At 42.2% G+C, this 13,361-nt stretch overlaps 1 protein-coding gene across 2 annotated transcripts in view; it reads left to right on the top strand.

Moving 5' to 3' along the window:
* The window catches only part of STARD3NL (STARD3 N-terminal like), a 53,488-nt gene that overhangs the window by 34,453 nt on the left and 5,674 nt on the right, over nucleotides 1-13,361 (top strand). For both annotated transcript variants that reach the window (XM_022593030.3, XM_022593031.3), the window contains exons 4-7: nucleotides 2,030-2,107; nucleotides 4,286-4,339; nucleotides 4,454-4,571; nucleotides 7,244-7,339. In XM_022593030.3, coding sequence (XP_022448738.1) covers nucleotides 2,030-2,107; nucleotides 4,286-4,339; nucleotides 4,454-4,571; nucleotides 7,244-7,339 — 346 coding nt within the window. The remainder of the gene's footprint in view (nucleotides 1-2,029; nucleotides 2,108-4,285; nucleotides 4,340-4,453; nucleotides 4,572-7,243; nucleotides 7,340-13,361) is intronic.

The following is a 13,361-nucleotide window of genomic DNA, read 5'->3' on the forward strand; positions in this document are numbered from 1 at the left end:
GATATAGGCAATTAAAATTCATAAAGAATCCCCCCTAAATTCATTTTAACTACTTTACTCACTATGTTTAGAAGCTGCGTGCACAACGGATAAGACCCTTGAAGTCAGAAAAACCTGGGTTTGATTCACAACACTGTCACTCATTGTATATCTTTGAATATATTAGGTCTAAACTTGAGTTTCCTCATATGTGAAATGAGATCATCATCGTTCTGAAAAGTAAATGAAATACTACCTGGAAAACACTTAAGCCCAATGATAGGTATGTCCTAGGAGCTCAGAGACTCACCTGCAATCACGTTTATTATCATCATTAGTTTTGGATGAAGAGTATTACTGATTATATTTTCTAGTGGTTTTCATACTACTCTAAAAAGTCTTGTTTTATTTTCTTTTTCCCACACTCACTGCAGAAGTATGTGTGAGGAAAGAGATGGGGTTCCCAGTAAATAGAGATCAGGGTTCATGTCATCACCCTCTTGCAATCTGAGTAATTCCATTTTTATCTGTACGGTATGTTAGGGTTCCAATAAGATTGTTTTGAAAAAGTGTTTGGCTGCTACAGAATATTTGGAAAACCACTGATTTAATTTAATCTCCTTTTCCAGATGAAGAAATTGAGTCTCATGGTTCAGTGTCTTGACCTACCCCAGGTCACTGAACTTGGTGGCAGAGCATGTGAGATCCCAAATCTCTTGATAATTTTTTCCTGTAAAACTATTGACATGGAATAACAAAATGGACTTCTCTTTTTCCTTTTATTTCCCCTGTTGAATTTATCTTAACATAGTCTGAGCCAGGACTTACCGGGAAGCCAAGTTAATCCACTGGCCAGATCTCCAAGGATTGTCTGAACTCTGCTTAGGGAGTTAATGATATTGGACAAATAGGTGGGACCTATTGGCTCAGCTTGGAAAGACTGTCATGCCTGGCCCTGGAAATGGACACAGCCTCCAGGAAACCTTGGGATCTGGGACACTTTGAGATAGAGGAATAAAGATTTATACTTTTGCCAAGTCCAGAATGCAGAGATAGGGGTAGGATACATAGAGAAACTAAATGGTTAGCAGATTATTAGAAAACACATTTTTAATGAAAGGAGGAAATTAAAACAAAAACAACTGCAAAGTTCATTTACGTGAAAGGATCTTCAGTGAGGTCACCCAGCCAGTGTCAGCAAAGAAGTTGTCAGCCTCCAGCCTTTCAGCAGTTGTGATTAGTGAGGAACTTTGGGCAGACCCCCTACCCTGAGGCATTGCTCCAGAGCCACCTGACTTCTCCCTACTCAGAATAAGTATGTTTTCCAAGTAAAATTAGTAAAGTTTTATTCCGTGTTTATTCCTTAGTAGAATTACTGAGACAGCTAAGGCATAGTGGATAAGCGCCTGGTCTTTGGAGTCAAGCTACCAGGGTTCAAATCATGGCTTCCTCACTAAGAGTTATGTGGCCTTGGACAATTTTTCTATCCATCTTAATGACAGTTGACTCGCGGGATTGCTGGGCTGGGGGATTACATGGGATAATAATGCACATGAAAGGTTTCACAAAAGTCCCTGAACCACCCTGAAAAATCAGAGGGCAGGTCCTGGGATAGCAGAACTCTCCCAACACCCCAGTAACTCACAGCTTTGCAGTGGACATCACTAAGAATCTGGTATCTTCCAAAAAGTCAGTATTTGTACTTGGAGTGAAAAGGTACTGGAGTGGAAACTTTCAAAGCATTTTCTCCAACCTTAAAAGGATTTCAGAATATATATATATGGACTCAAATAGAAAGGAAAAATAAACATCTAACTATATATTCTTTTGTTGATAATGGGAAGTTAATTTGAATCCCTCTTTGGGCAGTGTTCCATAAATTCTAGAGCAGAGGATCCCAAACGCTGGTCTGTAGACCAGTACCCATCTGTGACAGTTTTCAGCTAAATCAGAATAATGAAGACACTTTGGTGGGTTCTTCCTGAAACCCAATGACTTTACCTTTGTGTATATTCCTTAAAACTTATCTTGTCTTTTCTTTTTAATACAGCTTTTGGCAGTTTTTCGATTTAAAGTGTTAATACTTGCATATGCCGTGTGCAGACTGCGCCATTGGTGGGCCATAGCGGTGAGTACGCCTGGTGAGTGGTCCCTCCCCTCCGATTTTGGTGGCTGGGGCCTGCTCACAAGAGGGCTGAGCTGGGGGCAGATGTGGATTCCATCTGGGTTGAATTCCACTTGCTTTTCCTGAGTCCCCATCCTCCACACCTCAGTAGGTTTCATTCTCCGGGGCTTCTTTCCAAAGGTAATGAGTAACTAGCCTTGTCGCTATGGAGACTGAGACAAGTGAGGAATCTAGGGGCCCACCCGTGATTGTGGTCCAAGCATCAGCCCACCCTCTACCTTATTATGCAAATGAGAGATGAGCTCCGTCCCTCTGTCACGAAGCGATTTGCACAGTTTCCTCTCAGGTTGAAACTGCTTGGTGATTTTTCACGACTTGCTCTCAGCTTATTTTGATCACTGCCTTCCTCGCTGTGTTATCCCCCTCGCTCCAGTCTTAAAGGGGAAAGCTCCCTTTTTATGGTTGCCTTCGGGCTTCTTGAAGACAGTGGCAGTTTTTAACTCACCTCTGTTTCCTGGCCTTCAGCCCAGAGCTTTGGTACAAGCTCTTCACCCTCAATAAATATTTATTGATTGAGAGAAGAATTACAAGCAGTTCTGCCTGAATTATTTTCCCTGTTTCCATGGACTTCTAAACAGTCACTTTGTTGAGAGCTCTAACGAGGCAGGTATATGGGGGGTGTTGAAGTCCTCAGACTGGAGAGACATGGGCAGGACCAACCTGCCGTCCTGCTTCTGGAAGGTGAGACCTCAGTCTGTGTGGGACCGGCATGGGCTTGTCCAGCTGGGCACGGGGTTGTGCGCTGTCCTAACGGGGAGTCCCCCAGGGGCCGTGTCTGCCTGGGCCATCTCTTCTGAGCATCCACAGAATCCCAGGGCTGCTGTCAGACCATCCGTTGAGTCCCAAGCTCACGGTTCATGGATGAGGGCTGACAGTTTCTGCCAGACTTGACTCCCTTTACTGTGTACGCTGTTGCCGATACCAAACGGCTGTGATGGTTATCCCTTACCCACCGTCTGCAGCAGCCCCAATTTGGGCCGTTCTATTCCAGTCTCCATGATGTGCACTGGTATTTGTCAGACCATCTGTCTCAGTGTTTGTTTCAGGAAAGTGGTTGACGTGCAATGAGAGTTTTAAGAGAGTTTCTTCAACCTTTTCTTTGAAATGATCAAAGGGACAGGTCGGATTTAGCACATCCATTTTATTGTTGTTGGTTTTTTTTTTTTTTTTTTTTGCGGTACGCGGGCCTCTCACTGCTGTGGCCTCTCCCGTTGCGGAGCACAGGCTCCGGACGCACAGGCTCAGTGGCCGTGGCTCACGGGCCCAGCCGCTCCGCGGCATGTGGGATCTTCCCAGACCAGGGCATGAACCCGTGTCCCCTGCATCGGCAGGCGGACCCTCAACCACTGCGCCACCAGGGAAGCCCCATTTTATTGTTTTTGATTCTCGTTTTAAAAAGCATTTACAGAGAGGGGGCCAGGCAGCTGGAAGGAGTCAGCTGGTACCTGAAGAGCACTTAGTGTCAGCCTGTAAAGTTAATTAGTATCAGAATGTAAGATGCCTCCCCTCCCGTGTTGTGTGTGTGTGTATGTGTGTGTCTGGCTGGTGTGTGTGTGTGTGTGTCTGCTGTGTGTGTGTATGTTTTGTTTTGCCGACAAAACTAACTCTGCAACTTCGTCAACACTAAGCATGATGCCTGATGTTCCCCAACCTCCAACCTCCGTTTTGCCAGTCATGGCTGCCGTTGGCACTCACTTTGGTCAGGTTTCATATTGCTACAAATATTAGTTGAAGGATGGAGAGACAAACCCCAGGTGCTGTGGGATTGTCTCTGGGCTTCCCTAGCCGTGGAGGAGCCTTGCCTCTATTTCACTGGTCCTTTCTCCTATGCCGATAGCATCTTTGCATGTTGTACCCTCTAGTGGACAAAACAGAGTTTCCCAACACACAGCGTGTGGGTGAAGGGAAACCTCAAGCTGCCGGTCAGGGCTCGTGTGCCACGTGGAAGCCCACTTTGCCCCTGTCTGGTTTAGGGGATAGAGTGACATGGGAGGGAGCTGGGTGAGACAGACCCTTTCGGGCATTACCTGCTCCTGGCTCAGATGGGTCTCTTGCTTGAGGAAGGTGCCTTCAGAGTGTAAAACATCGAATTTGAACGCTTCTGGATTATGTGTCTTTCAGTTGACGACAGCAGTGACCAGTGCCTTTTTACTAGCAAAAGTGATCCTCTCAAAGGTATGGCTTTCCGCTTTTTCTGTGCCATGACCATCTGTACTGACACAGCTGCGTTCTCCAGGGTGAGCTCATGGTAACTGCGTTTCTCTCTCCTGGTCACGTCTGTTCTTCCAGCTTTTCTCTCAAGGGGCTTTCGGCTACGTGCTGCCCATCATTTCCTTCATCCTTGCCTGGATCGAGACGTGGTTCCTGGATTTCAAGGTGTTACCTCAAGAGGCAGAAGAAGAAAACCGTAAGTTTCTCTCCAAATTCCCCTCCTGAGACTGGCCAGGCTGGGAGGAGGGGCTGCAGAGGTCTGTCTTCGTTTGTTTGTTTTAATTTTTATTTATATTGGAATAGAGTTGATTTACAGTGTTGTGTGAGTTTCAGCTGTACAGCAAAGTGATTTAGTTATACATATACATATATCTATTCTTTTCCAGATAGGTTATTACAGAGTACTGAGTAGAGTTCCCTGGGCTGTACAGTAGGTCCTTGTTGATTATCTGTTTTATATATAGTAGTGTGTCTATGTTAATTCCAACCTCCTAATTTATCCCTCCCCCCACCTTTCCCCTTTGGTAACTATACGTTCGTTTTCTAAGTCTGTGAGTCTGTGTCCCTTTTGTAAATAAGTTTATTTGTATCACTTTTAGATTCCACATATAAGTGGTATCATGATATTGGTCTTTGTCTGACTTACTTCACTTAGTATGATAATCTCTAGGTCCATCCATGTTGCTGCAAATGGCATTATTTCATTCCTTTTTATGGCTGAGTAATATTCCATTGTATATATGTACCACATTTTCCTTATCCATTCCTCTGTCCATGGACATTTAGGTTGATTCCACGTCCTGGTTATTGTAAATAGTGCTGCAGTGAACATTGGGGTGTATGTATCTTTTCGAATTACGGTTTTCCCAGGAGTGGAATTGCTGGATCATACGATAGCTTAATTTTTAGTTTTTTAAGTGTACTCCATACTGTTCTCCATAGCGGCTGGAACAATTTACATTCCCACCAACAGTGTAGGAGGGTTCAGAGATCTGGCTTTGCATGCAGCTCTGGGTGCAGTTAGGCAGATCGCATGTCTCCACCCTGCAGGGCTGCAGGAGACATCGAGGGAAGGGTTGGATGAAAAGACAGGGACAGGGTGTGGCTCCTCACTCCAGCTCTTAGGCCAGGCTTCCCCGGAAGGAAGTGTGAACACTGGTGGAAAAGACATTCCAGCAGCAACAACAGCGAACGGCTCCTTCTCCTCGGACAGGTTGACCTTTTCTCCCTGTCGATAATAGCCGGAGGACACGAAGCATTTTGTGCCGAGATAGCAATTCTACATAGAAGTCCTCAATTTTCCAGAGCCTCCCATTGCTGTCCATCCCACAGGTGGTGCCTTTGAATGGGCCACAGTGTGAATAACAGCTGAGTGCCTACAGGGGGACGGTTTTATGGGTTGCTGATGGAGATGGAGAGGAGGGAGTTAGCCAGCTGGAAATGTTCACCCATCTCAGGCTTTCCAGTCCTGTTCTGAGGAGCAGGGTGAGAGCTGACGTTATGTAGTCATGAGTCCTGTCAAAGCTGTTATAATCTCCCTGTGTGGCTTTGAGCATCACTGAATATTCACTGGGAAATCCAAATGATTGATTGAACTTTAGGATGAACTATGGGGCTGGAATTCTCCTCTGCATGATGGCCTTAGTGAAAGCCTGCACATCCCACCTGCCCTCTTAGAGGTGATATAATCAAAGTTCAATGCAGAGACCCGGGCAGTTTCAAGACATGCTATTTTTATGCTCTGTCAGTCATCTGGCTGGATTTGCCCTGCCTAATAGGAAAAAAAAAATTCTTGTGTCTTATAGAAAGTTAAGCATGATTGTAACCTCAAGATACAGCAGAAGGGAAGATAACCTTGCAAGTGGTTTTATTTTTCAAAAGCTCATATACAAAGAAGAAATCTAGAAGAAAAGAATTATAATTTCAAGTGTAGATTTTAAAACACATTAATCAGACCAAGATCCGTCTTCTATTCTGTGCCCTCTGTTCCTTTATGAAAATGTATTGTGAAAAGGGAACAAATAAAGCTAACGGAAGCCACTTTTTAAAAAGTTGTAAATAGAGGACTTCCCTGGTGGTCCGGTGGCTAGCACTCTGCGTGTCCACTGCAGGGGGCACAGGTTCGATCCCTGGCTGGGGAACTAAGATCCCCCTGCCGCATGGCACAGCCAAAAATAAAAAATAAAAAGTTGTATATAAACATCAAACTGAACTTTCTTGAAAGCATTACCAACTGTTAATGTGACTGAGGCTTGCATGCCTATGTGATTAAACCAAATTCAAAGCAACTAATAAAGCAGAACATATAATTAATGAAAAAATTGAAAACAGCATTTATGTTCACTGTAGCATGTATTACATGCATACCTGGCACCTGCTGTTTGGCCCGGTGCTTTCTCTAGCTTTATCTCGGTGCTAACTCAGCTTCAGCCGGAAGAACTCATTGTCGACGGCCTCTCTCATCATGGGCTAGTGCTTTGATGCTTTACGTCTGCCATTTCTCTAACCAGACACAGATGTAAAGCGTGACCAGGTTTTTTGTTTGGCTTTGTGCTTTGGTTTTGATGTTGTTGATTTCTATAGGGAAGTAGGTATTTCCAAAGGGAAAGATGCTATAAATACAGAGCCAAAGAATCCCATGAGTAACATGAAGGATTTTTTTTTAACTAGTTGAAACCTGTCCTTATTGTACTGGTTCATAGTTTTTTAATAACACTTTGTTTTTGGTTGAAAGATTTTCAGAGTACCCTTCCTGCTAAGAGTTTTTTAAAAAATGTAATAGTAACACCATTTTATTGTGATTAACCTGGTCACTAAGCTACCAGAACACTGACATCATTCCCAGTATCTGAATTTCTTCTCTTCCAGGACTCCTGATAGTTCAGGATGCCTCGGAGAGGGCAGCACTGATACCTGGTGGTCTTTCTGATGGTCAGTTTTATTCTCCTCCTGAATCCGAAGCAGGTACAAAATTTGATTATCATTTGCGTCTCTGTCCATCATTCAGAACTTGGTCCCCCTCTCCCCCTCACTACCCCCTCTACTTCTCAATATGCTTAGCAAACATTTAACATACCGGGCATTTAGATTGTGAATATAACTAAGACGTGGTCTTGATGTGCGACCCATGATGAGATGCAGAGATGTGAAAATAAACGTGGTAGAGGGCCTTAGACCTGATGTGTGGCCGGGGGGAGGGTCTCTATGCTCTGTTATCTGTCATCCCCTAACTGACCTTCCTCCACAATCCCCCATGTCTGAAAGTAGCAGCACTGCCTACCCAGTTGCCCAAGTCAGAAACCTTACCTGTGGCTCCCGGCCCATCGTTCACCACGCCGTTTTGATCCTCTTTGTTTCTGCCTCCTTGATTTCATTTAAATTGCACACTTATCATATCTGTAGCCTCAGTTCAGCATTTCTCATTTCGTTTTTTTTTGGCCGCGCTGAGCGGCATGTAGGATCTTAGCTCCCTGACCAGGGCTGGAACTCGCGCCCCCTCCACTGGAAGCGCGGAGTCTTAACCACTAGACCGCCAGGGAAGTCCCCAGCATTTCTCATCTCAGTTTCTGCAACAGCCCCCTCCTCAGTTGCCTTCTCCCAACCAGCCACTAGAATTCCATGTTAAATAGAACAATTGCATTGTTCTAAAGGTTCTTCATAACCACTCTGTGAGGTAAAAGTCTCATTATCCCTGTTTCAGAAATGAGCAAGTTGAGACACAGAGAAGTGAGGTAGTTTGTCCAGCATCACACAAAGAGCAAGAAGGTGGAGGATTTGAACCCCAGCTCCAGGGCTAGAGTCCCTGATCATAGCTAATATACAGCCTCTCAGTATTAATGAATATGCAAAATTGATCACGTTATTTCCTTGCTTGAAAGCCTTCGGCGACGCAAAGGATTAAAGAAGTCATTGGATCCTTAGGCTGACAGAAAGCACCTCTGTGTCCACCCTTACCCAGTGATCCAAGCTCTCTTCTCATGCTCCTTGTGTGCTGTTCTTAGCTTTCTGAAAATACACTAAAACCCTCAAGCCATCTTGCTTGTTCTATCCTTGACATTACCCTCTGCAGTCCTAGTTTCCACTCACACGCGCAGAAGGCTTCTCCCCACTCCCACCCTCCCCCCTGGCTCCCAGCAGTCCTAGGTAGAGGGTCTTTTGTCTCGGTTCTGTAAGATCTCTCCCACAACCCTGTCATCCTGGGTTGACTGCACTGTCTTTGGCAGTGACTTGGCCTGTTTCTATTACTGGGATATAAACTTGGGTTAGAGACTACGTTGTTTTATTCCCCACATTACATTTCGTAAATATTTTAAACACACACACACACACACACACACTAGAGTAAAAACAGACCCCAGGCAGAAAGAGCCACGTGAATATCAAAGGCACAACAATGGGACATAGGATATTAGGGAAACTCGAAGTAACTTGATATTCTGGACTGTTGGTGTTAGATTTAAAAGCAATATAAAACACAAAATCATAGAGTTAGATGAAATAAAGATATGAATTAGCAGAAAAGCTATTTCTCAGCCAGCAGAAACTAGAATAAGTATTAAACTTTCATTACCTCATTATAAGGATGATTTCCTTGAGATTTTTGTATGTCACAGGACTCATTCTTTCAAAAAAAAAGTTTGCATTACAGTTCATGCTTTTGTATAACTTTTTTTCTAAGACTAATAAAATTTCTCAGCCCCAGTGTATTTTTTTAATTAGAAATTCAGAACAGCAGGATAAAAATGGGAGGAATACCTCAGGCATTTTTCATCCAGCAAGCCATTGGCTTCCTTCTTTGACTTTTACCGCCACCTAGTGGCAGTTGGAAGCATTACCATTTCATTGAATTATGAAGCTAAACAAAAACACCCCTGTCAGCGTTCCACTGGGTGGCTGCATTGTATAAGACAAAGCCCAGATTAGTAGTGGGCAGAGGAGTGTTCAAAGTGACTTACTTTGTTGTATTATATTTTCATTGTCTGAATGTTCAATTCAGGAAAGAATTAAGATTGAAAACTATTATTGGAATTAATGTGCCTAGAAAAGAAGATTTTATTTTAAAATAAAGCTTTCTTATGAGGTCAGCAGACAAATATTAAATAGTCTTCTAGCAGCAGAAGTTATAAGCTTTTTGCCCTTAAACAGTGCTAATTGGTCCCTATCAATAAGAGGGTGTCTGAGGCCTGCCTTGCCTTTTCTTGTCTTTCTCTAGCACCTAATATAGTGCCTGGCACATAGTAAACTTAGAACTGTTGAAGGAATGAATGAAGAGAGAAAGAAAGAAATTGGAGGCACCAGAAATTTAAATGTTAGCATTTTTCCTTGTAAAGGGATGGCTTGAATTTTAGAATCACAGAGCTTTGGAAAATTAGCACATTTTAGTGGATGTACTTTTAAAGGATATAAAGGTGGTTTGTTTTACAGATTTGCTTGTTGGTTTAGCCATATCCTGTTTGCCTGTGTATTAAATGGAAAGAATGAGGGAGCAGAGTCCTTTGTCGGATGATTGGGCTGAGGTTGTTCTGTGCTCAGACAATTTAAATGAACCAGTTGTGATGCTGGAGAAAAGGTAATTTGTCACCTCTTGAATCATTGAAAGACTGACTTAAAATGAAGAATAGCGCATTGCATACTATCATCTGTGCTAAACAAATCTAGATGAAGGCATTGAAATTTTTGTGTGTGTGTGTGCCTTCTAAAATGGGTGTGGCCACACCGCACAAGGATCTGTGGGCAAGGATGTTCAGTGCAGTATTGTTTATAAAGTAAAGCAGAGCAAAATGAAACCCAAGCCTGGGAACACCTAAAAGAGGCAAAACATTTAAATAACTTATGGTACATCCTTTTCATAAATCCTATGAGGCTGTTAAAAGGAGGCTGAGGTTTATAAACTAATATGAAAAGATGTCCACTATATATTAAGTAAAAAAAGTCAACTTGCAGAAGAGTATATACACTATAAGTCTATTTGTGTTAAACATGTGTGTGTATATATATATATATATACACTGCAAAATGTAGTTTTATTAGTACATTTGAAAAAAAACTAGTTAGTAAAATAAACTGCCTGAGGTCTAAAAAAATAAAAAAATAAAAGTCATTAAAATAAAATGGAATTTAACATTTAAATACTAGTTTACCTTTATAAATTATGGGCCATTTTTGTATGTTAGATGAGTTTTCTGGAGTTTTTGAAACATCTTTTCTTTTTTTTTTAAATTTAACTTTATTATTTTTTTTGTACAGCAGCAGGTCCTTATTAGTCATCAATTTTATACACATCAGGGTATACATGTCAATCCCAATCTCCCAAATTCATCACACCACCACCACCACCCCCAGCCGCTTTCCCCCCTTGGTGCCCATACGTTTGTTCTCTACCTCTGTGTCTCAATTTCTGCCCTGCAAACCGGTTCATCTGTACCATTTTTCTAGGTTCCACATGTATGCGTTAATATACGATATTTGTTTTTCTCTTTCTGACTTACTTCACTCTGTATGACAGTCTCTAGATGCATCCGCGTCTCTACAAATGAGCCAGTTTCGTTCCTTTTTATGGCTGAGTAAGGCATTGAAATTTGAATTTGACACCATGCATGCTCGTGTGGGCTAAGTCTGTGAAATTATGTCCCCTACGGTGTGTGGCTGTGTCTTTTCAGTTGTTGTTGTTTTTAATTCTTTTATTTTTAAGCCTGGCTTCCTAGGGGTCACCCCTCTGTCTACATAGCTTAGTGGTAGCCAATGATTAGACAGCCTTTGTGGTCAGTCACCTTGATTAAGACTTTCATCCTCAGCCAAATGGATATTTGTATGTATTGGATAGCATATTCAAATTTCAGGTCTTTTTGAGTCTTCTTCAAAAAGCTTTTTCAGCTTTTTGAGTCTTCTTTTGCTGAACATTTTCACACCTCCTCTGCATATGCTCACAGCCTCATGGTTTTTAGGCTATAGCGTGGGTTCTCTTGGGTTTCCGTTGTGTATGCACACAGCTTCAGCCAAACATATGCGTGCTGCAGCCATGACCATCACCTCAAACCAGCAGAGGCTCTGGCCCCTGTGCTCACATACCACCAAGGCTGTCATTTCACCATTGCATCACTTCTCACCCCAGATTAAATGAGCTCCTTCAACCATGTAAGTTTGCCGGCAGTCCTCACGGCCTGCCATACTCTGGAGCTGGGTGATGGGAGGTGGGGGAAGAATGGGGGCAGCTAAAGGAAAGAGCAACATGGTTGTTCCCGCAATTCTGCAATTTTTCAAGCACTTCTCACATAGTTGTAAGCCTTTGGTCATTTCCCCAACACTGAACTTGCTGTCTGGTTCATCTAGTCCAGTTTTAGAGTCGCTTTTCAAGGAGAAGATTTGTTGAACTCCTTATTCGACAATAGCCAGAACACCTTGCTAGCATTCACTTTTAAATTACGGAAAGCATGTGCATTATTATGTTTTAATTTAAAGTTTGACTTTATTTAGGACTCGCAAATAGTTCCAAGCCACGTCAGCTCATTGTGGCTTGAGTGCCATTACCCTGACAGGTGGAAAGTGAGCCCGTAAACAGGAAGGCTCGGTATGACCACTTTCCTTAGACTGCTTTCAAAGTGACATGGCAGTTGAACCGCTCCAGTGTCTCTAAGATTTCCAGCAGTTTAATAAGCTGGGAAGTGAAGCCTCCCAACCACTATATCTTTATGTATTTGTTTTACCACAAACTTAACCTGAACGACATGACATTTATGAGGTTGAGGTGTGGGACTCAAAACTTTTCTTAAGATTCTCAGGCATTCATTCTTCTGTACCAGATTTGTTCTTGGCTATAATCCAGGCAGACGTTCTCGAAGAAAAAAGTGCCCTTTTAAAAAACTTTTTATTGGGGTATAGTTGATTTACAGTGTTGTGTTAGTTTCAGGTGTACAGCAAAGTGAATCAGTTATGCATATGCATATATCCACTCTTTTTTTAGATTCTTTTCCCATATAGGTCATTACAGAGTATTGAGTAGAGTTCCCTGTGCTCTACAGCAGGTCCTTATTAGTTATCTATTTTATATATAGTAGTAGTGTAGATGTCCATCCCAATCTCCCAATTCATCCCTCTCCCCCCACTTTCCCTCCGGTGGAAGTGCCCTTTTTGAAGGGTATTATCTGCTAAGAGTAAAGCAACAGTGAGGCTGGCTGCTTTTGCAGGTGAGTAGGTAACATTCTAACCTGTTCCCTCGGTCTCCTCACCGCTCTCTTTAGTTCCCTTCCCTGATTATGATAGGAATGCGTAATTGTTATAAAAATGTGTGAAAAGAACAAAAATGAAAGATCACGCTCCTTCAAACTATTCAGCGCATTAGTATTGGCAGTTCAGTTTGTTTCCTTCTACTTTTGTGTAATTTACATAATTGTTGGCCGTACTGTCTGTGTTATTTATACCCTGTTTTAAAAATTATAAAGTCACTTTAAGTTTATTGTAGAAATTTTGGAATATCCAGAAATGTACATAAGTCACCTGGTCATTTATTTCTAGTCTTACTGATTTGTACAAGTATATCAAGTTTTTAAAATTTTTATCAAATCTGATCTTACACTATATTTCTCATTACATATTTGCTTTTACTTTATAGCGTATGCATTTCCCATGTTGTTGTATACTGTATAAACACAGTTTTTAAGTGGATGGAAGATATTTCATGGAATATAATAATTACTTAACTTTTCTTCTACTCTCAGACATTAGATTTTTCTTCTCATTTTTAGAGGAAAAGCCTTCATAATGGAAAAAAAATGTTATTTCCTCAGGGAGATATCCTAAGGATATCATCCCAGAGTGGAATGACTGGGTCACATTCAAGAATAGTAGAAGGCTCACGCAACATTGACCCAGAATGGTTGTAACCGTGGTCGCTGGCAACAGCGCACAGTGGCGACATCAGCTTTGCCTGTACATTGGAATCCCTCACTGCTCTCTCACTCACTGAATACAGCTATTTTTCAAAATACGT

This window comes from Delphinapterus leucas, chromosome 9 (assembly GCF_059928025.1).
Source record: "Delphinapterus leucas isolate spDelLeu-1000000601 "Yukka" chromosome 9, BTC_Dleu_Yukka2, whole genome shotgun sequence".
Lineage (NCBI taxonomy): Eukaryota > Metazoa > Chordata > Mammalia > Artiodactyla > Monodontidae > Delphinapterus > Delphinapterus leucas.